This window comes from Diabrotica virgifera, chromosome 7, assembly GCF_917563875.1.
Source record: "Diabrotica virgifera virgifera chromosome 7, PGI_DIABVI_V3a".
NCBI classification, from domain to species: domain Eukaryota; kingdom Metazoa; phylum Arthropoda; class Insecta; order Coleoptera; family Chrysomelidae; genus Diabrotica; species Diabrotica virgifera.
The window spans coordinates 1,644,201-1,669,984 of record NC_065449.1 but is presented as its reverse complement, the minus strand read 5'-3'; the positions used below and the strand labels follow the sequence as shown (position 1 = coordinate 1,669,984).

General features: G+C 31.8%; 1 protein-coding gene across 2 annotated transcripts in view; it reads left to right on the top strand.

Annotated features, from left to right (window-relative positions):
• Positions 1-22,273, top strand: part of LOC126888353 (dynein axonemal intermediate chain 7-like) — a 44,250-nt gene extending 21,977 nt beyond the window's left edge. Inside the window, exons 14-24 of one of the 2 annotated variants that reach the window (XM_050656526.1) lie at positions 1,410-1,609; positions 1,872-2,041; positions 2,206-2,421; positions 3,481-3,645; positions 5,545-5,701; positions 6,086-6,301; positions 12,574-12,727; positions 15,690-15,750; positions 16,028-16,188; positions 19,153-19,254; positions 22,045-22,273. In XM_050656526.1, coding sequence (XP_050512483.1) covers positions 1,410-1,609; positions 1,872-2,041; positions 2,206-2,421; positions 3,481-3,645; positions 5,545-5,701; positions 6,086-6,301; positions 12,574-12,727; positions 15,690-15,750; positions 16,028-16,188; positions 19,153-19,254; positions 22,045-22,182 — 1,740 coding nt within the window. In that variant the 3' untranslated portion in view covers positions 22,183-22,273. The remainder of the gene's footprint in view (positions 1-1,409; positions 1,610-1,871; positions 2,042-2,205; positions 2,422-3,480; positions 3,646-5,544; positions 5,702-6,085; positions 6,302-12,573; positions 12,728-15,689; positions 15,751-16,027; positions 16,189-19,152; positions 19,255-22,044) is intronic. The other variant, XM_050656527.1, reaches the window with a different exon arrangement.
• The last annotated feature ends 3,511 nt before the right edge of the window (positions 22,274-25,784 follow it).

The window sequence follows — 25,784 nt, the reverse complement described above, 5'->3', positions numbered from 1 at the left end:
AATATAGCAATAAATACAAAATAAGGAGGCAAAATACGCCTGTTGTTATTCAATGCTATTAACCACTTTGGTGGCACTTAGAACCTTAGTAATTAGCTTAGGAAATTATTTGTAACATACTTAAACCGTGTACCAAATTTCATTAAAATCGACTTAATATATTTTGCATAATAAATTAGCAATCTAAATGTTTTTAAAAAAGTTCAAATTTTTTAAAATCTTTCTGAACAAAAAGTAGACCATTTAGAAGTTGTCTAATTTTTTTACATATAAAGAGGTGCTCTACCTATCTAATACACTTTATAAAATTAAAATCGGATTATTTAAGGGGCCTCAGCAATGTTTTAAACTTATAAACAACTTTTTGGCTTATAAACAAATAGCTTTGTTTAATAATAAAAAAATTAATTTTTAGCAATGCAAATTATTAAAACCGGTATAATTTGACTTAAACTTTCAAGTGCTGTCAGCAGAATTGCTATTTTATTTTTTAATCAAAAGTTATTCGCGTTCAAAAATTGCAATTTTTCAAAACTTGAAAACTATGCATCCTACGAAAAAACTTATCGATGTTTTTCGAAATTTTTAAATATTTTATTTTTTTTATTAATGTTCCGGGCATATTTGAGAAGGAGCATAAATCAATTATTATTAACGAAGTTATCACCTAACTTTATCCGCAAAAATTTGAATGCCACCTCTCACATCCACCTAAAAACAGATCTTTACTGGTCTATAAGGCATTTCGAGTAATATATCGCTTACACTATTTCGGTGGCTTTAAAACGGTAATTCCGGTTTCAACTCTAAAATCGAAAGTCCACGGTCAAATTTCTCATCTTTAATACCATCCTTGAGTTATAAGCTTTTATTCGACACCTCATTTGTCATTCTATCGGTATTAATAACGGAGGAGTTATATTCGCGGACGGACGGACAGGCAGTCATGAAACCAGAAATGTATATTTCTTCTCGTCTTGCTAAGGCGCGTCGAATAATATATCGCTTGTACTATTCCGGTGACTTTGAAACAGTACTTCTGGTTTGCATTTCTAAAACCTCAAGTCCTAGGTCAAATTTGTCATATTTAATATCATCCTTGGATTATAAGCTTTCATACACTGCATTGTTGAATTAGCCCAGGCTATTGCAGTCCAAGACAGATGTAATTGGTATTTTGAGAACATGTTGTTCCCGGATATTTATATCCGGGAACAACATGTTCTCAAAATACCAATTACATCTGTCTTGGGCTAATTCAACCACTGTTTGGTTTTGCGATTATTAGCACAACTACTTCATAGTTCACTGAAGATGGACTGATGAGTCTGAAAACGTTCGTTCTAAACTATTATAACATACTCTTTTTATGATTATTTTAAAATTCTAAAGTTATATTTCGTTTTCAGATCCGTAAACTCTTTAGAGATTCTCAGCAAACCAGTTTAGACGTAGCAACTTACAGACTTCTTCGAAATGTTTTTAAGAATTTAGTTAGGATAGATATTCCAACTGCAGAATACAACTTTAAGGATTCTTTTGTTACTCTTTGTGTATGGCTAAGAGTTCAGTTGCCGAAACCTTTACCAAATCCAAGAAGACCACCAAAGTAATATTTCTTATTTATACATATTTCTTTATTAAATACGCCTCTGTGATACATTTTTTTGCAATGTTTTAAATGTAAATTTTGTTATATCATAAATCAGAAATACCTGTCATATATAAGAAAATGACCCTCTCACGCTTAAGTTTTTTAGGTGAAATTTTATTTTATCGTTATAAAACATAATTGAAACCACACAGCTGTATTTTTCGTTGTTCTATTTTTACTAAAAGGTTTTAATAGTTAACGTTGATTTTATTTTTAGGCCTAGAGTTGATGTAACATTTAAAGAATTGGACAACCTTCAAGTTATTTTACCCTTATCACAAGATCTTGAAAAAAAGGCTCTGAGAGCAATGTATGTGAAGTACGACCATCTAAGTGATACTTGTGAAAATTTTTACAGCCCTCCGGTGCCACATTTTTACGATTTAGGTAACAGTTTTAAACCATTAATGTGCTTAATTTGTTAATGAAATATTTATACTTTGACCAGAAACCAGAAAGATAGAACTTTTTTAGTAAAAAATTGTCCTTTTGGTGTTTTGAAAAAAATTTTAGTTATACACAGACCAATTTTATAATGAAGTATTTCTTAGATTTAAGGGAAACGTGTAAGAAGGAATGGCGGGCCAAGTTAAAATATAATTATGATCACCGAGACAAGAAACCAGTTCCAGTTTTTGAACCTGATGATCCTCAAGCAGCGATGTTTATTCCGGAACCGGAAGACTTTGATTCCGATGAGGAAATACCATCGGTACCTTATAAAAAACTTGATCCATCACCAAAAGACTATGTTCTAATTGTAGAAGGTAAGAATATTTTCTTTATACATACGTGTAACTACAAAATATTTTTTATACATAATAATAGGTTTGTTGTAGCAAACAGTCAAACTAGTCAGAAACCGTCAGCAAACAGTTGGTCAGTGAGAGAACATAATACAGTCACCAGTGATATCCCCTCTAATCGCGCTGGTCCACTATTCGCTGATGGTTTTAAACCGTTTGAAACTGATGCTAGAACAAACCTATTATAGTCCGTCCGCTCTAACTTTTCCCATGCGTCACGACTTATTATCAAACAAATTAAGTCAAAACAGAAAGTGAAACGTACGCTGATGTGTGTAGTATATAGTATACAGTTTACAAAATGTATATACACATCGACGGTCGGTTCGCTTTAGGTTTTGACTTAATTTGAATGAAAATGAATCGTTCCGCATGGGAAAAGTTATAGCGGACGGACTATATGTACGTATACCTATTTAAATACAGGATGTTTTTAAATAAGTGTTCCAAACTTTAAAGGGTAATTCTGCATAAAAAAATAATGACAGTTTGTTTTATAGACTTATGTCCGCAAATGCTTCATTTCCAAGATAAAAGATGTTGAAATTATCTAATAATATAATAGATCATATGAGATAATATGCAAATGAAATTTTGTGGTTTTAAGAGGTAATTATTGAGCATTTTTATGACACGCAATTAATAATTTTATATTTACCATTGGCGCACATACATACAGGTAATGGTCTAAATTAAAAAAAAAATAGTACGCCACTGAGATATTTCAAATAAATCATTCTTGAATTTCTCGTTAAATTTTTAGCCAAAAATATATCTTCCCTTTTTTGATACGACGCACCGACATAAATTTCGATATGAATGTATAGAAACACAATGTCAGTTTGTAAGAGTAATTTCAACAACCCGTATTTCGGAAACGAAGCATTTGCGGACATAAGTTTATCAAGCAAACTGTCATTATTTTTTCCTGTAGAATTACCTCTTAAAGTTTGTAATACTTATTTAGAAACACCCTATATATTATTGAATATCCTCTATATAACATTGACTCTATTGTAGAACAGAATTATGCAAACGCTCGGGAAAATTTCAAACTCAATATACCTGCCAATGTAGTAAATTTGAGAAGATCAACTTTATTGGGAGGTGTATATCACTTGAACTTACTTCATCAACCACCACAACCACAAGATTATGTTATACTAGATCTAAATATCACGAGATGTATGTAAATTCTTATTTAATATTATCAAACATTTTTAGCTATAATTTGTATATGTATTTTAAAGAGTATTTTTTCTCTTAAAAATTAATCAAAGAGCTTCAAATTTGAAAAAGTAACACGTTCTTTTTAACCTAACCTAAAAAGGCAATCTTGCCATAACCTAAGACTAAAAAAAGAAAGTATGAGAAGAATACTTGGGAAAACTTTTTCACGACCTTAGAACAGGACAAGAACCCTCCATTGAAGATAATTCAGGTCCCCAAATCCTACCAGAAGAAGTAACGGCAGCCATCAGACAAATGAAGGATGGAAAGGCACTGGGACTTGATGCAATTCCTACAGAACTGCTGAAGCTATTAGATGCAAAACAAATAAAAATAATAGCTGAAATATTTAATAACATAATATACAAGGCAGGAAAAATACCAGCAGAGTGGCTCAAATCTGAGTTCGTACCGTTGCCCAAAAAACAGGAGCAAAAGTTTGTAAAGACTATAGGACCATAAGCCTAATGGGCCATCTATCGAAGCTATTTTTAAAAGTCATCCACAAAAGAATTTACCGAAAATGCGAAGAACAAATTGCGCCCAATCAGTTTGGATTTGTGAACGCCGTTGGTACGAGGAAGACATTATTTAGCGTGCAGGTATTGTTTCAGAAATGTAGAGATGTCAGCTGTGATGTTTTTGCATGCATAATTGACTACAAGAAGGCTTTCGATAGAGTCAGGTATAAACAAATGAGGGAAGTACTGAAGAGGACAGGGATTGTCGGAAGAAACCTGAAAATAATAGCTAACCTGTATTGGAATCAATCAGCAGTGCTCCGAATAGATGGAGAATATACAGATAAGGTCAAAATCTTTAGGATAGTGAGACAGGGATGCATAATTTCACCGCTGTTATGCAATCTGTACTCAGAGCACATTTTTGAAGAGGCTCTAAAAGATATTGATGAAGGCGTCTCAATAAATGGAGTCAAGCTCAGTAACCTGCGGAATGCAGATGATACGATAGTGTTTTCCAATACCATAGAAGGGCTGCAAAACTTAATGAACAAAATAACGGAAACAAATGGACTAGATATAAACACCAGCAAAACCAACCTAATGATCATCAGCAAGCAAAACATAATTGGAATTGGAGCAAATCTGTATGTGAACCAAATGAGAATTAAACGTGTCTCATAAAACAACTACTTGGGAACTATAATCAATGAGTCTTGTGATAATACCCAAGAAATTAGATGTCGCATCGGAAAGGCAAAAAGTGCATTCTTCACTATGAGCTCTGTATTCAAGTACCATAACCTCACCCTAAAAACAAAAATAAGGTTCCTTAAATGTTACATGTACTCAGTACCTCTATACAGAGTAGAAACGTGGACATTGAAGGCGGAAACTCTATGAAAACTTCAGGCTTTTGAGCTATGGTTACAAAGTTACCAATGAAGGAGTACTACGGAGGATGAACACAACCACAGATTTGGTCAACATCGTGAAGGGCCGTAAGCTGCAGTACTTGGAACATATAATGAGAAATCAAGGCAGATTCGAGCTACTTCAATGCATTTTACAAGGTAAAATTGAAGAAAAAAGGGACCCAGGACGAAGAAGAATATTATCCTGGCTTGCTATCCTGAGAGCATGGTATAGAAAGACCGCAAAACAACTAGTCCGTATATCAATCAACAAAATCATCATAGCCAGAATGATCGCCAACGTTCGGAACGGGCACCCTAAGAAGAAAAAGGTTTAATTTAGCGACACAGCAGCAAATGCTGTAACAAATTGTATAAACTGTAAAAATATGCACTTTAAAATAGATATCATCAAATAATCTTATAATACACTTTTATAAAAAAATAGAATAGAAACATATTAATGAATAATCTTTTAGTGTTTGTTCCCAAACAACTAGAACATGTTGAATTTTATGTCAATTACATGCCTCCTCAACCAACGGACCCCGATGTACGTAAACCTCCCGAAGAAATAGAAGAAGACATGAAAAAGAACGAAGAAGCTCTAGATTCTTTGATATTCATTACATTAACGTAAGTATTATCGATATTTTTGCTAGCTAACTAGCTAACTAACTTGTGTGAAGTAATGTGATTATTGTTAGAGTCTTGTATTTCTTTCCTAATACGTCTCTAATATGTTTCTTTATTAATAATACACTGCATGTTTCTATTTCTCGTTAAAAGGTAATAGCCGGCCGTAAAATGTGTTATTTGTGTTTTAATACGAAACTGTAAGCCATAAATCGCACACCGGTATTTTTTCATCATTCTATCTTTACTAAAAGTCAATCTTAAAAAATGTTTTTTCTTTGAATGTCCAAACTAGAAGGCTTTAAAAAGACCGTTGAAAAGTTCTTTATTACAATTCTCTATAAATTAGTGCCTTTTACTGGTAAAATGACATTTCAATTTTAGATGGCCCAAGCATGTAATATTTTTGGAGCTGCCCTTTGTCTGCGTTTGGGACGATAAAGAAAACTGGTGGTCTACCAGATGTGTTCATGATTTAAAACATAACGAGGAAAAAGGAACACTATCGTTTAGAAGCCAAGTTTTTGGAATTTTTGGTCTAGCTACTGTAAGGTACGCTAATTTGCCATATCAAGCTTGGGAAGTTAAACCAGAAGCTAAGTAAGTTTTTTGTATATTTGCAGTGGCGGATCTAGACATTTGCCTTGGGGGGGAGGGACTTCCTTCTTCTTCTTAAGGTGCCTATCCGTTCCGGATGTTGGCGATCATCATGGCTATCCTAACTTTGCTTGCTGCTATTCTGAATAGTCCGGTTGTCGATGTATTAAACCACTTTCTCAGGTTTTGAAGCCAAGATATTCTTCTTCTCCCTGGTCCTCTCTTTCCAAATACCTTGCCTTGAAGAATGAGTTGCAACAAGCCATATCTCTGTTCATTCCTCATAACATGGCCAAGATATTCTAGTTTGCGCTCTTTGATTATGTTAATAATCTCGCATTCCTTGCCTATTCTACGTAGAACCTCAATATTAGTCACACGATCCACCCACGAAATTCTCAAAATGCGCCTGTAACACCACATCTCAAATGCCTCGAGTTTTCTCAAAGAAGCCTCGGAAAGTGTCCAGGCCTCTACTCCGTATAATAACGTAGAAAATACATAGCATCTGATGATAGAGATTTTGGTAGCAAGAGGTAAATCGTGGCTTCTGAAAAGAGACTTCATCATTATGAACGCTGATCTCGCTTTTCCTATGCGTTGTTTTATTTCACTTGAGTGGTCCCACTGGCTGTTTATGTTGGTACCAAGGTATGCGTAGCTGTCGACCCTGTCAATTAGTTGTTGGTTAACCAAAAGCTGTGTATTTAATATTTCGCGCTTACTGACTACCATATACTTTGTTTTTTTCGTATTGAGATCAAGTCCGTATTCTCTACTTATATCTGATATGCGCGACATTATTCTTTGCAAACCATCTAGACTGTCTGCAAAAACTACAGCGTCGTCGGCATATCTAATGTTGTTCAGACGCACTCCGTTGACTAATACGCCTTCCTGTAGTTCTCCCAGCGCTTGCTCGAAGATACATTCAGAGTATATATTAAACAGCACCGGGGACAGGATGCATCCTTGCCTCACTCCTCTATCTATGGAGACTGCCTCTGTTAATTGGTCTTCCTACGAAAGGGACTTCCTACGAAACACCAATCAAAAGACATAAAAAGATAAACCCAAACTATATAAAATACATAAATAATAACTTCTATGCAATAAGTTCCCTTAATTTTCGTAACTAACGTATTTATTGGGTTAAATTTGTCTATCTGTGGTATAAGTTGCTTGACAGCTAATATATTTTTATGTTTCAACCATTTTTTTCTTTAATTTTGGACCTTATTAAGGGGAGAAATTTCCCAATGTTCCCTCCCCGTAGATCCGCCACTGTTGATTTGCATATCAGTTTTTGTGTATACCTTACTTACTTTTCATTTCTCGGGTAGCTCTACTTTCGTGGCCGTGTTATAGTTGTTGCTCTGAAAGAAAATAATCTTCTGACATTATTGCCACAAATGATCGATTGCTCCTGTAGTGATCCTTTCTTCTTCCACTATAGCCCTCCATCTTTCAATTTCTCATTGTTGTACCCCAATCCTAGGTAAATCGGCTTCAATATAATCTTTCCATCTTTTTCTGGGGAGGCCTACTGATCTACCGGCTTGGTCTCTCACAAAATATTGTCTTTAAGACTCTGTCTTCTTCTGATCTACCACATGACCTACCCTACTCTTATCTTAGCTTCTATACAGGGTGTCCCGAAAAGATTGGTCATAAATTATACCACATATTCTGGGGTCAAAAATAGTTCGGTTGAAACTAACTTACCTTAGTACAAATGTGCTCATAAAATGTTACAGCCCTTTGAAGTTACAAAACGAAAATCGATTTTTTTCAATATATCGAAAACTATTAGAGATTTTTTATTGAAAATGGACATGTATCATTCTTATGGCAGGAGCATCTTAAAACAAAATTATAGTAAAATGTGTCCACCCCATAAAATTATATGGGGCTTTTGTTCCCTTAAACCGCCCCAAACTTTTGTGTACCTTCCAATTAATTCATTTTTGTGGCACCATTAGTTAAACACAACGTTTTTAAAACTTTTTTGCCTCTTAGTATTTTTTCGATAAGCCAGTTTTTATCTAAATGCGGCTTCTTTTTTAATATATTTACATAAAAATTTTATGGGGGTTTTGTTCCTTTAAACCCCCCAAATGTTTGTGTACGTTCTACGTTCCAATTAAACTATTATTGTGGTACCATTAGTTAAACAAAATGTTCTCAAAACTTTCATGCCTCTTAGTTTTTTGATAAGTCACCTTTTATCGAGATGTGGCTTCTTTTTCAAAATATACCTAAAAATGTAAGTTTATAAATAAATTTCAGAAGGTAGGGAATAGTCCCAAGGATCATTTTCTATATCATGCCGCTGTACGCTAAAACCTTGGGGGTGGTTAAAACCCCATCTTGGGGGCGGGGATTTTTTATTACATTTTTTTATTACATTTTATTTTTATTTTTATTACATTTTACATATTTATTACATTTTTTAACCATGTAAATCGATGTAAAATGTGATTCTAAAAAAAAATGTTTTTTACATTTTCTTCGTAAAACTAATATTTTTCGAGTTATTCGCGCTTGAAAGTAACAGTTTTTCGATAAAAAAATCGACTTTTTTAGAGGGTTTTTTGAGAATACCTCGAAAAATATGCATTGAATCAAAAAAAACTGTAGATAACAAAATTGTATCTTTTAGTAACACAAACCAAATTTTTTTTCTGTGATATCTTTAAGACCAATAAAAACCGAGATACGGCATGTTAAAATTAGCTTTTTTCGTCAAATGCATAATTTGAAATATTCAAAGTAAAATAACGGAAAAACTTTGCATTTTTCGAGGAAAACTTAAATAATCTTTTTTCAAGTATACAGTTAGGCCTTTCAAAAAATAATAATAAAAAGTTTCTACCTGAAAATTAAGCGACTTATGATCAAAAAAAGGTCGGTACCTGCTTTTCTCTATGAAAACATCAGTGAAAACAACCCCCTAACTACCCTCCTAATTAAAAACTGGTCTTTACCTTTCTGTAATTCCTTTTACATTTGTATTGTCAATACACCCAAGAAGTTTGACCTATTTAAAAGGCCTAATTTTAGAAAAATTGGAGTGTAAAGAAAAATAAATTTTTTGGAATTTCCCATTTTTTACATTTTACTTCAAAATATCTCCGAAAATACTGGAGATACGAAAAAAATGACATACTACTAAATTGTAGCTTTTTTAATAACTAAAATTCCTTTGTGCATAGATTTTCATTACAGTGAACAGTTAGCGAGATATAGCTGTTTAAAACCTCTATTTACGAGCAAACAACCCCTTATTCGAGCCCTTTAAACCCACCCTAATTAAAAACTAAGGGATCTTACGGAATTTAGTTTACAGTCTTATAACTCTTCAAAAATCCTATAAAGTCATTTTTGAAAAAACTTCTTATCGCCAAAAATGAAGGAGCTATGTTTATAAAACAATTTTTTTTTCGAAAAATTCGGATAGTTCGCTTATGGATAATTTTCAATGTATGTATAATACCACAGAACCGGTTCGTATACTGGAAGATGACTAAAAAACTATTTGGATTTGTATTTGTACATATTTGTAAATTCGTATTTTTGTGTAAATAAATGTTTTTGTAATTCTTTTATTCTACTTTTTTTCTGTATAGATCTATTAAAATATCTACTTATAAAAACTGTAATGTTATTAAGGGTGGTTTTTAAGGGTTGAATATTATGATATTATATCCTAAAGTATAAAACAATCATTATTTAACCAATCAAAACCAAATTTTACCCATATTAAAGTTTACAATGTTTTTATGTAATTTTTGACAATAAGGGGTAGTTTACACCCCTAAAAATAATCAATTCCCTTAAGCATGATATAGAATATGAAGTACAGGATGAGGTGATCCTAATCCCAAATTTTTATGTAAATAGATGCAAGCCGAAATTATTCTTTTAGGATAAGTAAATTTTTTATATATAGCTCCAACAAGGGTGGTTTTAAGGGTTGAAATATTATGATAGTATATCTTAAAGCATAAAACAATCATTATGTAACTAATAAGAACCAAATGTTGACAATGTTAAAGTTTAAAATGTTATTTTATAATTTTTTACAATTAGGGGTAGTTTTCATCCTTAAAAAACCAAAAGCGTACAACGGCTCAATATAGAAAATGAACTAGAGGGTGTAATGAGCCTAATCCCAAATTTTTGTACAAATCGATGCTGGACGAAAAAATTGCGAGGTTTTGCCATTTTTTCAGCTTCATTTCCTCGACTAATAATCATACTTAACCATATACAAATATGTGGTGGATTCGACAAATATTCAAAATATCTCGATGAACACTGACTTATCAAAAAAGTACTAAGAGGGAAAAAACTTTTAAAAACACTGTGTTTAACTAATGGTGCTACAATAATAATTTAATTGGAACGTACACAAAAGTTTGAGGGGGTTTAAGGGAACAAAACCCACATAAAATTTTTATGGGGTGCACAAATTTCAATTTAATTTTTTTTAAGATTCTGCTGTTATGAAAATTCCACATGTCCATTTTCAATAAAAAATCTATAAGAGTTTTTGATATATGAAAAAAACTCGATTTTCATTTTGTAACTTCAAAGGGCTGTAACTTTTTTTGTGTGCACTATTGTATATAGGTAAGTGAGGTTCAATCAACCTATTTTTGTCCCCAGAATCTGTGGTATAATTTATGACCAATCTTTTCGGGACACCCAGACACCCTGTATATCTGACGATGTTTTCAGTACCATACACAGTCACCAATTCAGCTTTGCGGTACCTTCTTCACTCTCCTGTCAATTCATTTCTTTGAGGGTCAAATATCATTCTGAGAACTTTACTTTCAAATACAGCAGCCGAGCAGCTTATTTATTCCCCGCCGCTGATTTAGGGTCCATGTTTCATTTCCATATGTAACAACTGGGCGAATAATTAATTGACATGTACAGTATTAATTTAAATTGTTTTTTTAGCAGTGCAGATCTTAATAATGATAATAGGGAGTATAATGGTCTATTCCACGCAACTATCCATGCTGAGACCTCTTTTTATATGTGGTTGTCATCTGTGATTATCGCCCCTAGATATTTAACACTTTTAGTGCTTCGAAGTTGTGGTCATTAATAGTTATTTTCTGCCTAACTCTTGGTATTATATTTTTGGTTACTAGTATGTACTTTGTCTTCTCTTCATTTATTCGAAGGCCCAGACTACCTCCTGTTTCTTCCTCCAGTTGTGAAAACATCTCTCTCACGTCTCTTCTAGAATGAGCGACTGTATTAGTACTTTAGTAAGCAAAACTTATTATTATGGTATGTTTTTCGTTAGAATATCAATATTCTTCTTTTGTACCAAAACATAAAATGTTAAATTATTTTTTATTCTATACATACAGTGCGTCCATAAAGTAACGCATAAATTCATAAAACCGTAAACCGGAGACTTTGAGGAAAAATCCCGAAACAGGTTGATTTTTATTTTTAAATTACGATTTTTTGGCATACACATCATACTAGTTACGTCATCCATCTGGGCGTGATGACGTAATAGATGATTCTTTTAAATGAGAATAGGGGCCATGTAATAGCTCATTTGAAAGGGTATGTAATTCTCTATTCAATAATATAAATATTAATATAATTATTTATACAGGGTGTCCAAAAAATGTTTTTTTAAATTAAATTAATTGGTACAAAAAGATGAATGTATGTAATTTGTTTAATTCTAAATATATTTTATTGGTGCCAGAAAACATAGAAATGTTTTATTTAAAAAATAAACATTGATTTTCGTTTAAGCGTAATGTTAAACTTTCAAGAGGCAGGTGGGTGGCAGCTCTAATATTGAATTTAAGCGAAAAGCAATATTTATTATTTGTAAAATAAGCATGTATTTCTGTTTTCTGACAAAAGTAAAACGAATTTTGAATTAAATAAGTTACATACATTTTTCTTTTTGTCTCAATAAATTTAATTAAAAAATTCTTTTTGGACACCCTGTATAAATAATTATGTTATTTTTTATATTAGTAAATAGAGAATTAAATACCCTTTCAAATGAGCTATCACATGACCCATATTCTCATTTAAAAAAATCATCGATTACGTTATCAAGCCCAGATGGATGACGTCACTAGTATGATATAAATGCCAAAAAATTGTAATTTGAAAATAAAAATCGACCTATTTCGGAATTTTTCTTTAAAGTCGCCGGTTTACGAAATAATGAATTATGCGTTACTTTATGACACACTGTATCTTTTATTCCTATATTGCAGTGGTTCTGTCAACATTACAATAACATCAGCAATACTGATTCTTGAATTCAACGTTCAAGATGGAAAAATTTGTCTTGTATGGGTACAGAATAGTCCAAATAATGCGCTTAAACCATATATCGGAAAATATATGAAATTATACGCAATTAAGAAAGTGAGTATAGTCTACGTATTATAATATTTTGTTGTTAATAACACCTAGTACAGAGTACTATTTTTCCTAAAATTTATTCGCAAAGCATTGTTTTATTGTTGTTTATTGAATAACTTTCTTGATACATTGTTTGTTGGATCTCCATGATTTTCAATCCACGCTGACATGGTGATTTGTTTGTATCGTGAGTCGTGAGGCGTGAGGCTATGGTTTATTATGAGTGATCTTAGGGATCCGCAAATGATGGGTGTAAGGAATATTTTATCTGCTCTAAGTAGGGGAAAATGGGGCTTGTTGTAACAGGGGTAAGTAGTAACACGGCTTTTTCATAGGTTATTTGACCGTTTTTAACTAATTTAGCTGACTCAATCTTATTCTCTTATCGCCCTGCAAATGACACCGTCTAGCCAGCCATCCACCGATAGTTGCAAATAGTAGTTTTGTGCACGTGCATAATTTGGATGAGGTAATTTAAAATTTGACTCTCATAAAATTTTGGTTATCGCTATTGTTTGAAACGGAAATGAATCTTTCGGTGTTCATTTCTTTTCTAAATTTAGTTATACTTTGATATTGCTTAACGATTTTACGATTTGCAAGATATTTTTACAGTTGTTTTAATAAATATACAAAAGTGTGCTACGGGGTATATTGTAACAAAACGTTGGGGCTTGTTGTAACATGTTACAAATTGCGCTGAATCTTACTAAATTTATGATCTACAATATAAAAACATATTATTTGGTTTAGTAATAGTCCAGAACGAGACAACATAAAAGGAAATCAGAAAAGGCAACTCAAAGCCAGGAAGTGAAGTCTACGAGTTAGGTTCAGCGGACATTTTAGATAATCAATGTAGCATAATAGTGTGACCAACTAGCCCGAAAAATCCGGGACATGGCCCGAATTACGAAGTCGTGTCCCGGCGTCCCGGACAATGGTTCCGGGCCATCCGAATTTTCAACGTTTTGGCAAAATTCTCTTTTGAAATTTTGAATACGTTATTTTTTTAAGAATTCACATCAAATTGAATTCTTCTCATTTTTACTTAAATTCAATCGGTCGACAAATAATATGATAGTAAGAAGTAATCAACATAAAAATGTTCAGAAACTGTTTTCTTGTTGTATGTTTGACAATTATATTTTTATAGGATTAAGCCACAATTGGTTGTAATGATAATTACATTTTTATATTAACCTAAGGTTATATTTGCATGGAAATCCAACATCAGTTGATTTTCTAATTTTTCGTTTTTGAGGACGATTTTCGGATTTGAAGTCGAAACATCAAAAACTAACAAAAATATAATTATCATTACAAACAATTGTGGCTTAATCCGCTTAATTCCATCAAAATATAATTTTCAATATAAAAATGTCAAATAATCAATTAAAAGATGATATTAAACTTGTATTTAAAAAAATGGCCCGATTTTCATTCAAAAGTCCTGGATTTTAGGAATTTTTTTCAGCCTTGTCCCGAATTCGACTGAATTGGAGTTGGTCACACTAAACATAAAGCAAGCAAGTAAAACAGCACTTACTGTGTCATGTATCTTTATAACAATATAGAAAAAAAGAAAAACATTAGGAGTCTACAAGTGGGCAGTACTAAACCAGGGATAGTTTTTACAGCCGAAGAAGAAAGTAAAATGGCTTCGTATATTCTGAAGTGCACCGAAGTATACTTTGGACTAATTCCCATGAAGATGCGAAAACTGCCTTACCGATATGCTGTGAAACTCAGTGCTAAGCAATTTCCTTCATCTTAGTATCAAAATTATACAGTTGGTCCAGATTGGGTCCAAAATTTTATGCGTAGAAATCTACATTTATATTTAAGAACAGCAGAAACCACTTTATTAAATCGAGCAACATCTTTCAACAGGACCAACGTTGGTATTTTCTTCGAAATATTCCAAAAAATTCGAATTTTCGTAATGTTACAACCTGTCCCAATAGATGTTACAACTAGCCCCAAGCGCGGGGTAAGTTGTAGCAATGCACTTTTTTTGGTAAAATGCTAGTTGATTAAAAATAAAAGTCTTCTTAACTTTTCTTCAGTTCAATTTTATTCAGAAAGAGTTAAACTAGCGTTTAGTGTTTAATTAGTGATAATTGGGAAAATAGCTGTCAAGATATATTTGATTTTATGAAAATTGTTACAACTAGCCCCCTGCTCCCCTACTTGGAAGAAGGAGACCTAGATTGGTCACCTCCTTTTCCTTATAAAATGCAAAGCTTTTAGGAAATCCATGTTTGATACGTGGGGATAAGGATCTGCTAAGGGTGGCTTTAAAGGGCAAATAATATTCTTTGTGTTGTTCTGAAGCTATTTCCTTGTGGCATTTTTATAATTTTGAAGGTAGATTAAATGTAAGACCAAATACTTACGATGTCGGGATAGTATCACGAGGTTTTTTCCTGGTTTTCCCTCGTGATTTACTATGGAATCTCTAACGCGAGAATTTTACTGTCATCGTTGCATTTGGTTGTCTTTTTAAAGACAGATCACATGCTATGATTTTTTTGCGACGGATATTCTTGAGTTGGGATTGTTTTCATGTAATCGAATGAACTATCTTTTAGTAAAGTCGTCCCAGGATCGCAACTCATAAATATTGGCGATATCATTTTAAAGTCTTCTACTTTAAAATGTATAATATACGTCTGAATTGCCAATATAAATGAGTCAGATTAAATAAATTATTAGAAGAATTTTTTTACTTAGCAACAACATGTTTGTTTTATTTTAATAGTATTTTGTATTTTGACAACGAAACCCGATTTGGGCTTCGAAACGTTAATAAATTCATTTTTTAGTAAAATTGTGGCTTATTTCCCATAAAAAATACGTAATAATATTCTTTGATTATGTCGTATTTTATAATTTCCTCGATTTATTTAATTTTTATTTCACTTTTAATACGTCATATAAGATACTTTATTACTCTTTTTAGATACTCAAAGAAACTGGTGTCGATATTTTTCCTGAACATGATGCATTTTGTTATGTGGAAGGTAGGCCAACATACATAAAATTACATAATAGAACTAAAAACCTTTTTTACAAACTTATTTTAGATATCGTCTTTTTATTATATTAGCTCTCCCAATTCCTTTGTTGAACCAAACCTATAATACGGCCCACACTTTAATAATTTTTTTAAAATTATTAAAGTGTAAAAAACCCACACTAAAACTCTTGAATAATTTCGCATATGTACATACTTGTAATAGTGTGTACACATTTAATTTAGTTACATTTAACTACATTTAGCATTAATATAAATTTTAGGGAGTTGTGAAAAACATTGGCCAATGGAGAAAAATTTGTACTGCAATATTGCAGCCCTAAGTGGATGCTTCAACTTCGCGTGGTCCAGATGGAATCTTTCATTAGGAAGAAGGACAATAGTTTGTTTAATGAGAGAATTTTTGTTTGACAAATCCAAACAGGTACGTAAATATTCTGCTTTAGTAAGTCAAAAGTACGTATTTGCGGTTGCCTTTCATCTGCCAATCTCATAAAGAAAATATTAGCTCTTTGTTATCTTTGCAACGGATTAACTGTGTGTTGAAAATTAAAAAAAATGCAATTAAATGAGAAAAAATACGCAACAATAACATAATAATTTAATGTTTAGTTAATCCATTTCGATTTAAACATGTTTAAAATAGAGACTGTACAAAAATATTAATTAACATTAAATGAAGAAAAGAATAATGATATCTGCACTGTTTGTAACAATAGATTTGAAGGATTAAATTATTTAATGCAACTATATTCGGTCTCTTGGATTTTTGTATAAATTTTCTAACATTAAAGCAACACACCGCTTGATTTGGCTTAGAATATACGCATATATAGGTCTGGATCCCGCGTATGAAAAAAAAGTTGATTAATAGCAAGCTGAAAATTTGTTAATAGCTTAAGGGTGTCTAGTCGGAAAAACTTTAATATATTGTAACACTGGAACAGGGGAAGTTTTAATTGTGGAACAGGTTAAAAATTTGGAACGGTCGGACCACGAAAACGGCAAATGTATTTTGTCCGACAGAACAGGCTTAAACTCTCCGAACAGAGATTAAACTCTCATGCAAAAATCAGACTGCTATTTATCACCAAATGGGAGTTTTAATGAGTGGAACATGTAGAATATGTCAAATGACAGCAAATAAGACAGGTGATAAATAGCAGTCTGATTTTTGCATGAGAGTTTAATCTCGGTTCGGAGAGTTTAAGTCTATTCTGTCGGACAAAATAAATGTGCCGTTTTCGTGGTCTGACCGTTCCAAATTTTTAACCTGTTCCACAATTAAAACTGCCCCTGTTCCAGTGTTCCCATATATCAAAGTTTATTCGACTAGACACCCTTAAGCTATTAACAAATTTTCAGCTTGCTATTAATCAACTTTTTTTTCATACGCGGGATCCAGACCTAATACTACTCACAATAAATTAAATAATTCGACACCAGCCGAGTTCTGAATAAAAGGGGCCTTCATCCAAGCTCAGACACAAAGGGGACTGCGTACTATCTATGATGCGAGTGATTTCCAAACTAGAATAAACTTGGATGCGAGAAGCTCCATTAGTCCAGAGAAATAAGATTTTTCTCATGCCACATCCCCTCCAGGCCGAAACCAAATTTTTTGAGTAGTATGGACATCTATAATAATAACCTATATGTTTCCTGCAGCCGATTTTGATGATATACATAGTTATAAACAAATGAAGATCAAAAAACGGTAAATTTTCGCTTTTTTCGTCTATTACCAAAAAGTGAAGCATTCTAAACAAATTTGAGAATAAGAAACTCATAAACCATATTAAAAATTTCAATATGACGTTCGCCGAATATGTCTATCCTTATTTGTTGCTTAGAAAATTGCAAAATAATTCATAAATTTTGAGATTTTATAAATGTTCATAACGTATGTAAAAATTAAGTTAGAACCTTCTCATTACACGGAATGCTGAGACTTCTTGTGCTTAAAGTATATTTTACATTTCAAAGAAATTGGTCAAATAGTTTAAAAGTTATTTAATTTGTTTATACCAAATTCATTTTTTTTGCAACACTATTAAGTCAGAAAATTATGAGGTTACAGTAATACTTTAGACAGTTTATGAAAGAAGAACATTTATACTATTAACTTAATTAAAAAAATGACAAAAATTAATTTTAAACAGTGTAAAATATTTTGCAAAAACATGTCGATTTTTTGCTTACTTGTAAACAATTAGAATAACTTTTTAACCGTTACCCGTAGAAAAATTATTTTTTCATATTTAAAAAGACTGAATTTTTATAGACATTTAGAAAGAAAAACAATTGTCCTAGGACAATTAGGGACGAAGTTAGCCCCCCTTTTTTAATTCACATGTTCTTGCAAAATAATTTTGCAATATTTAGAATTCTTTTTTGTTATTTTTTTTAATTAAATTAATAGTATAAATCTTTTTCTATCATAAACGATCCCAAGTATTACTGTAACTTTATCATTTTCGGACTTATAGTGTTGCAAAAAAATTAATTTGGGATAAACAAATTAAATAACTTTTCAACTATTTCACCGATTGCTTTGAAATTTAGGGTATGATTTAAGCACTAGAAATCTCAGCATTCCTTTTAATAAGAAGGTTCAAGTTAATTTTAACATAAGTTATAAATATTTATAAAAACTCAAAATGTATGATTTATTTTGCAGTTTTCTAAGCAACCAATAAGGATAGACATATTCAGCGTAAGCCATATTGAAGTTTTTTATACGATTTATGAGTTTCTTACTCTCAAATTTGTTTAAAATGCTTAAATTTTTGGTAATAGACGAAAAAAGTAAAAATTTACCGTTTTTTGATCTTCATTTGTTTATAACTATGTATATCAACAAAATCGGCTGCAGGAAACATACATAGATTATTATAACAGATGTCTATACTTCTCAAAAAATTTGGTTTCGGCCTGGAGGGAGTTGTGTCACCAACAGGATATTTTTTCCCTTATTTCTCTGAACTATGTATATTATTAGGGTAAAGGTCGCCTCCGAATTAGGAGGAACTTGAATTCCCAATCTGGAAAAATTTGGACAAAGATGGCTTCCAAATTTGGATTCCTAATGGGACTCAATCAAAATAGGAGGAACTTGGATTCGCAATGGGATCCTTATTAGATGAGAAATCAAATATACGAAGAGACAAAAGATAGAAGTATGAAGAAACAAAAGGTACAACAAAGATCTTACTATTAAGAGCGGTCTGTAAAACACACGTAGAACGTCTTTTACATATTGATGCACAACTTAGAATCCAATTGAAGAAGGCATAATACAAATAGAATTACAAGATGTATCGATTCCGAATTTTTTTAACAAAATATTTCAATATAGCGCACCTTTATATTGATATATTGGTTTCAGAAAAATTATTCAACTCTGTTAGTGTCGCCTTTAAAAGCCACGATAATCAATTGTACGGAAGTCAGTCAAGAATTTTCGGATGAACCTGCAGAATCGATTAAGGTAATAATTCTATTTTTTAAGTAAAAGTCATTAAACGTAGTAGTATATCAATAAACTTAACCATTAAAAAGACAACAATATATTTTTTAAACGCTTTATTAAACGCTTTTCTTTACTTCAATATTTTGCATCAAATCTTTAGACGTTAATTTGACTGCCTTTTGCATTCGCGGGAACAATACACGAATAGTCAATAAAATTTTTTTTGTTTATTAATTGTTTAAATAAAAAAACGATTTTAACGGAAAATGCTTAAATTCTCTTGTTTTTTACAATGAAGAAACTTGAAACTTTTACAGATTGTAGCTAGTTATATGAACTATACATAATTTCACTTTTTACGTTAATTGTTTACGTTATGCTTCATAAATAAACAATAAAGTTTCAAATTTTTTGCCGATCCCGACTACTTTTCATGTTTTTACATCATATGTTTTATACATATTTTAATAAACATGACGATATATTTTAATGTTTGAAAAGTGTAAGACTAAAAAGTAAAAAATAAAAAAATATGAAAAAAATATTTTTAAGAAACGCTTTTCTTTAGTTACGAGTGACTAGACTTAAACATATTATAAAAAAATCAACTAAAAAGCAAAAAATAAAAAAATTGAAAAAATGTAACACATTCGTTAAAGAAAAGCGTGGGGCGAAAACCGTTTATTCGATGAAGACGCGCCACGCTTTTCTTTGACGAATGTGTTAGATTTTTTCAATCTTTTTTATTTTTTGCTTTTTAGTTGATTTTTTTATATGTTTAAGTTTAGTCACTCGTAACTAAAGAAAAGCGTTTCTTAAGAATATTTTTTTCATATTTTTTTATTCTATGGATGCTATACAATATGCAACTTCTCTCAACAGTATTCAACTACTTACATACATTCAAAACGAACAATTCCTCACGCAGTGAGAAAAGTTGGCCATTGCAGTGAGAAATATTTTTTTTCACGGGTTCTCCTACGGTCTTCCATACTATGATCGCCTTTCCACGGTAACATGCACAATACAAACACAATTAATGTTGTCAAATAAATGTATTAAAGCAAAACTTGCCAGGAATTGCCTTTCAAAACTGTTCAAAAATAACGGTTAATTATAATTCAAAAAAATAAAGTATATACATTTCAATTCAAGAATATTAAATACCCACATGTATATATGTATTTTATTTCAATTTATGCATATAATATACGTAAAAGCACCTAAATTATTTAATTTTGAAATTTGAACTCTTGACAAAACCGCATCCATAGAAAAAGTACAGTGTACAACACATGAGAAAATGACATATTTCTCCCTCGCTTGATTTGCGGCCCTCGCCTCGTGCCTTGGCTCGTGCCAACAAACTTGCTCTCGTGAGAAATATGTCTGTTGTCTCACTTGTTGTACAATATACTATTTGTATACATAATTTTCATTTATGATAGACGGTTACGATTTAAGTTCAATATAGAGTACCATTCGCTTAGTTAAGATTTAATGTGAACTCTGACGGACTCTGATGATTCCAAAAGGATGAAATGCGTATAAGCCATTTAGTCCTGTCGCCAGGGGGGGTACAATGGCCTCCTTTATTCAGATGGACTTACCCAAATTTTTTTATTTTGACCCGTAGAACACGAATTTTTTGGGTAACAGTTGATCAGGATGTCGATTAGATTGTTATAAGCAAAAAAACTTGAGGAATTACATAACAGCGATTTCTCGCAAAACAAAACATTTTTTTGTATTTTTTGGGCCATTCTAAGCAAAAAGTGTTCTTACAAGTTTTTTCGTAGGATGCATAATTTTCGAGATAAACGCGGTTGAACTTTCAAAAAACTGCAATTTTTGAACCCGAGTAACTTTTGATTAAAAAATAAAATAGCAATTCTACTTACCGCATTTGAAAATTCAAGTCAAATTTTATCGGTTTTCATTATTTGCATTGCTAAAAATTTTTTTTTTTTTTATTGCAACGCATGTATTGCATTTAACGCAATACATGCGTTTTAATGCATTCTACGTAGAAATAGCCTCGCTTGCACTTGTACCTACTCTACCTACTCGTTCGATTTTAAATGGGAGATCATTGAAAACATCACTCAAGCACTATGTGTTTATAGCTTTGTTTAACAATAAAAAAAATTAATTTTTACTAATGCAAATAATCAAAACCGATAAAATTTGACTTGAACTTTCAAATGCGGTAAGCAAAATTGCTATTTTATTTTTTAATCAAAAGTTATTCGGGTTCAAAAATTGCAATTTTCCGATTTTTTGAAAGTTCAACCGCGTTTATCTCGAAAACTGTACATCCTACGAAAAAACTTCTAAAAACATTATTTGCTTAGAATGACCCAAAAAATACAAAAACATATTTTGTTTTGCGAAAAATTACTGTTATGTGATTCCTGAAGTTCTTTGTTTATAGCAATCTTATCGACATCCGGATCAACTGTTATCCAAAAAATTCGTATTCTAATTGGTGGTGCTCTGTAACAAAATCTTAACTACTGTCTTTCGTATTTTCATTTACTCACACAATTGAGTACCTGAAATCAACTTCGCTGGAGTTTTTGGCTAAATACGTGTTATGGAATGAAGTTTTAGATTCTTCACGTCAGTTAATTATTATATAATATCGTCTGTGTGCTTTGCAAATTATAGAAGACATAGATTTGAGCTGTTACCTGAATTGATTTTAAACGTAAGAAATCTTCGGATCTTCGGATCTTTGTTTGTCGTTTGTTTATAATTTTCATTTAGTTTAGTAACCGATAACATTTCTTTATGTTTTCTTTTTAGTATTGTGCCGATTTGTTCACCCTCATGAAAGCCATCAGTGGGATAGCAGTAAGGAAGAGAGTTGGAGAGTTTTCAAAGTTAAATGTTCACACAGTATCAGAATTTTTGATCGCTACACGAGTTTTAAGTTTCTCCTAATAAATTGTATAATATTATTAATATGTAGATAACATCATTTATTAATACAGTATCATATAGATATGCGATTGGGCTAAGTTTTGTGAATAAATATTTTAATACACCTCAAAGTGTTTACTTTTTCGTAAGGCAACTGGAAATGTTCGAAACGTGTTAAAATTCGAAGGAATTTCAATTCCAATTTCCGATAAGTCTGGATCTTTTGGACGAAAACACTTACTACTTTTGGTAGGTGATGAGATAGGGGTTTTATGCCTCAAACTGGACATAGACAATAATAATATGTACACAATTTAGGTTTTGCAAATGCCTAGGAACGCCTGAAGCTCTTTTTTCACTTAATATACTTAATATACATCAAGATATATATGTGTTTTATTGATTTTAATAAAGCATTCGATAAATAGTATGGTATAGTTAGACCCAAAAACAGACATCCAAAGTGAAAGTTATCCTCCAACACCAAATTGTTCTATATGGTCCACATAATGTTCAGAAAAACGTCACACCATTTTGAGCGACGGGTTTGGGGGGGGGGAGGGGGAGAAATCTGTGAATCCGTAGTTTTTTAGGTTTTTCGTCAATACTTCTAAAACTAAGCGGTTTAGCATGAAGAACCCTCTACACAAATTGTTCTACATTAAATTTGAAATAAAAAAAGGCCCTATGCATAACCCTTCTAAAATGAACGGTTCCAAAGTTACGGAGGTAGTATAGTATAATTGGTCCAAAAAAAGGCCTAACCCAGACATTCAAAGTAAAAGTTTTTCTTCAACACCAAATTGTTCTATATGGTCCACATATTGTTCAGTAAAAAGTATCGGTGAGAAATCGGTAAATAAGTAGTTTTTTAAGTTTTTCGTCAATATTTCTAAAACTATGCTTTAGCGTAAGGAATGTTCTATAGAAAAATGTTCTACATAAAATTTAAAACAAAAAAGGTTCTATACATAATTGTTATAAAATCAACGGTTCCAGGGTTACGGAGGATGAAAAGTGGAGGTTTTTGATACTTTTTATATTTACCGATTTCTCCCCCTCTCCCCCCCCCCCCCCAATCCCGACGTTCAAAATGGTGTGACTTTTTCTGAACATTATGTGGACCATATAGAACAATTTGGTGTTGGAGGATAACTTTCACTTTGGATGTCTGGGTTTTTGGTATAGTTATATCATAAATATTGCCCAAAAAATATAAAAAATATCGAAAACCTCGACTTTTCACCCTCCGTAACTCCGGAACCGTTGATTTTATAACAAAAATTGAAGAAAGACTATTGGTGGTATACTATTGGTGTTAAGCGTATAGAGCTCAAAGTAGGGTTAACCCCCAAAACCCCCCTGGTTACGCCACTGGCCACAATAGAAAGGAGTGGCGATTAGGAAGGGAAAGCGCAGAACGTTATAAAACCGATTTAATATAGGTATATCTATCAAATATTTAGTTTTGTTTTCGTTTTGGGAACAAAGCAGAAGAATTTTGTTTCCTTAGAAAGAAAATAAAAGCAGTTTTAATAGTTCTAAATTTTAGTGATATTTTAGTTAAAAAAAGTATTGACTCAATAAATTCGTTGTTGGTTGTTTTGCCAGTGTTATATATTTAATACGTGCCATAATTACTTTTTAATTTATACACAGATATATCTATACGCTTTATTATCAATATTTTTAAAGCAAATAAAAAATATTTATTATTATATGGTTAGTTAATAAAGTTGTTGCAAAATATCTTGTTAGAGTTGTAACCGGTCAAATATGTAGATAAATATATCAGGTGATATCATATCATACAGGATGATTTTTTTAATTTAATTTTATGGTGATATAGGTACACATATTTTCTTATATTCATCGTAATTATTGATCTTACATTTTTATATATTTTTTATTTTCTAATAAATTTAATCACAAAGGCATCTTTCAAATGTTCATATATTGACTTTTAGAAACAGCTGCTCTGAAAAGTTCATTTGATGCACATCCGTACCATTCCCTCAGGTTGCGCAGCCACGATAATCTGCATCTCTCTCTGCTTCTCTTTCCTTGGATCTTTCCCTCGTGACGATAATATAATTTTATCTCTAGAGTAGAGTCTAGAGTACGCCAATGAATTAAGTAAAACGTGTTTTTGTACCGTATCGGACGATATAAAAGTCGGATCGAAAAGCCTAGTTGATTATTATTCTTGGAGTGTTGATCGAAGAATAATAAACAACAACGAGGTATAAGAGGTGAGTTATCCCGACTATTTTCCGCCGTCGTTTTGGTGTGTTGAACGAATCCGACCGTTTTCCTTTTACCTATCCTTATACGAGCGATGATCGTATTTCCCTACATGTTTTTTCCGCTGGCGAGCTGAGCGAGATTTCCTCTCCTTATATGTCCGTTTCATATTAATAAATGTAATTCCCAATCCACGCGATCGTCGATAAAATTCATTCATGTACCAGATATCGTCACATCGGTCCGAACCTAATGTTCGATACGTAGGTTATAAATATATTCTATTAACGAAATTAACAAGTAGTAATTAAGGCTAATTATCTTATCATTTGTATATTTTGATTCTAAATAAATGTTTTAAAAAGCGAACCTTCTGCCTTAGGCTGAATTTTTGTTACCTGGAGCAACAAACGCAACGACCACGTTACACCCTGCACATTCAGTTGGAGCAAGTTGTATCTCCCTCCACGTGTAATATGTTCAAGATATTTAACTTTTTTTGTTTTGATTGTATTCAAGATTTCTAATTATTTATTAATCCTAGGGCCGGCAGACTAAAGCACATAAGTCAAAAAATCGATTTTTCTTTTTGTCCATATATTTTTTCTCCACCGACTGACTCAAGCACATACGTCATACACGTTTATTTCACATTGATTTTAAGTAGCGTACTTTTTCAACTATTCAATTACTATAAATCTTTAGACGTTATAAAGAACATAAGTTGACTTATGTGAAAAAGTACAACTGATATATTCAGTTTTTCTGATTTATAAGCATGACTTACGTTGTTAGGTACATCAAGTATTTGACGTTATCGTCTTCCTTATTTAAGAATATACAGATATTTAACTTTAGGTACCTACTTAAAACATGGCTAAGAGAGAAGCGATATTCAATGAATATTGGGTAATGGGTATATACATAATGTTGTTCTGAAGCTATTTTCTTGTGGCATTTTTACAATTTTAACTATTTAGAATGGGAAATAAGCCACAATATTATTAAAAAATGATTTTTATTAACGTTTCGACGCCCAAATCGGGTGCCGTTGTCAAAATACAAAATACTATTAATATAAACAAAAATGTTGTTGCCTAGTAAAAAAAAAAAAAAATTCTAATAATTTATTTAATTTGACTCATTTATATCGGCAATTCAGATACATATGATACATTTTAAAGTAGAAGACTTTAAAATGATATTGCCAATATTTATGAGTTGCGTTATATAAATGAGTCAAATTATTAGAATATTAAATATCAAATTATATAAATGAGTTTTTTTTTTTTTACTAAGCAACAACATTTTTGTTTATATTAATAGTATTTTGTATTTTGACAACGGCACCCGATTTGGGCGTCGAAACGTTAATAAAA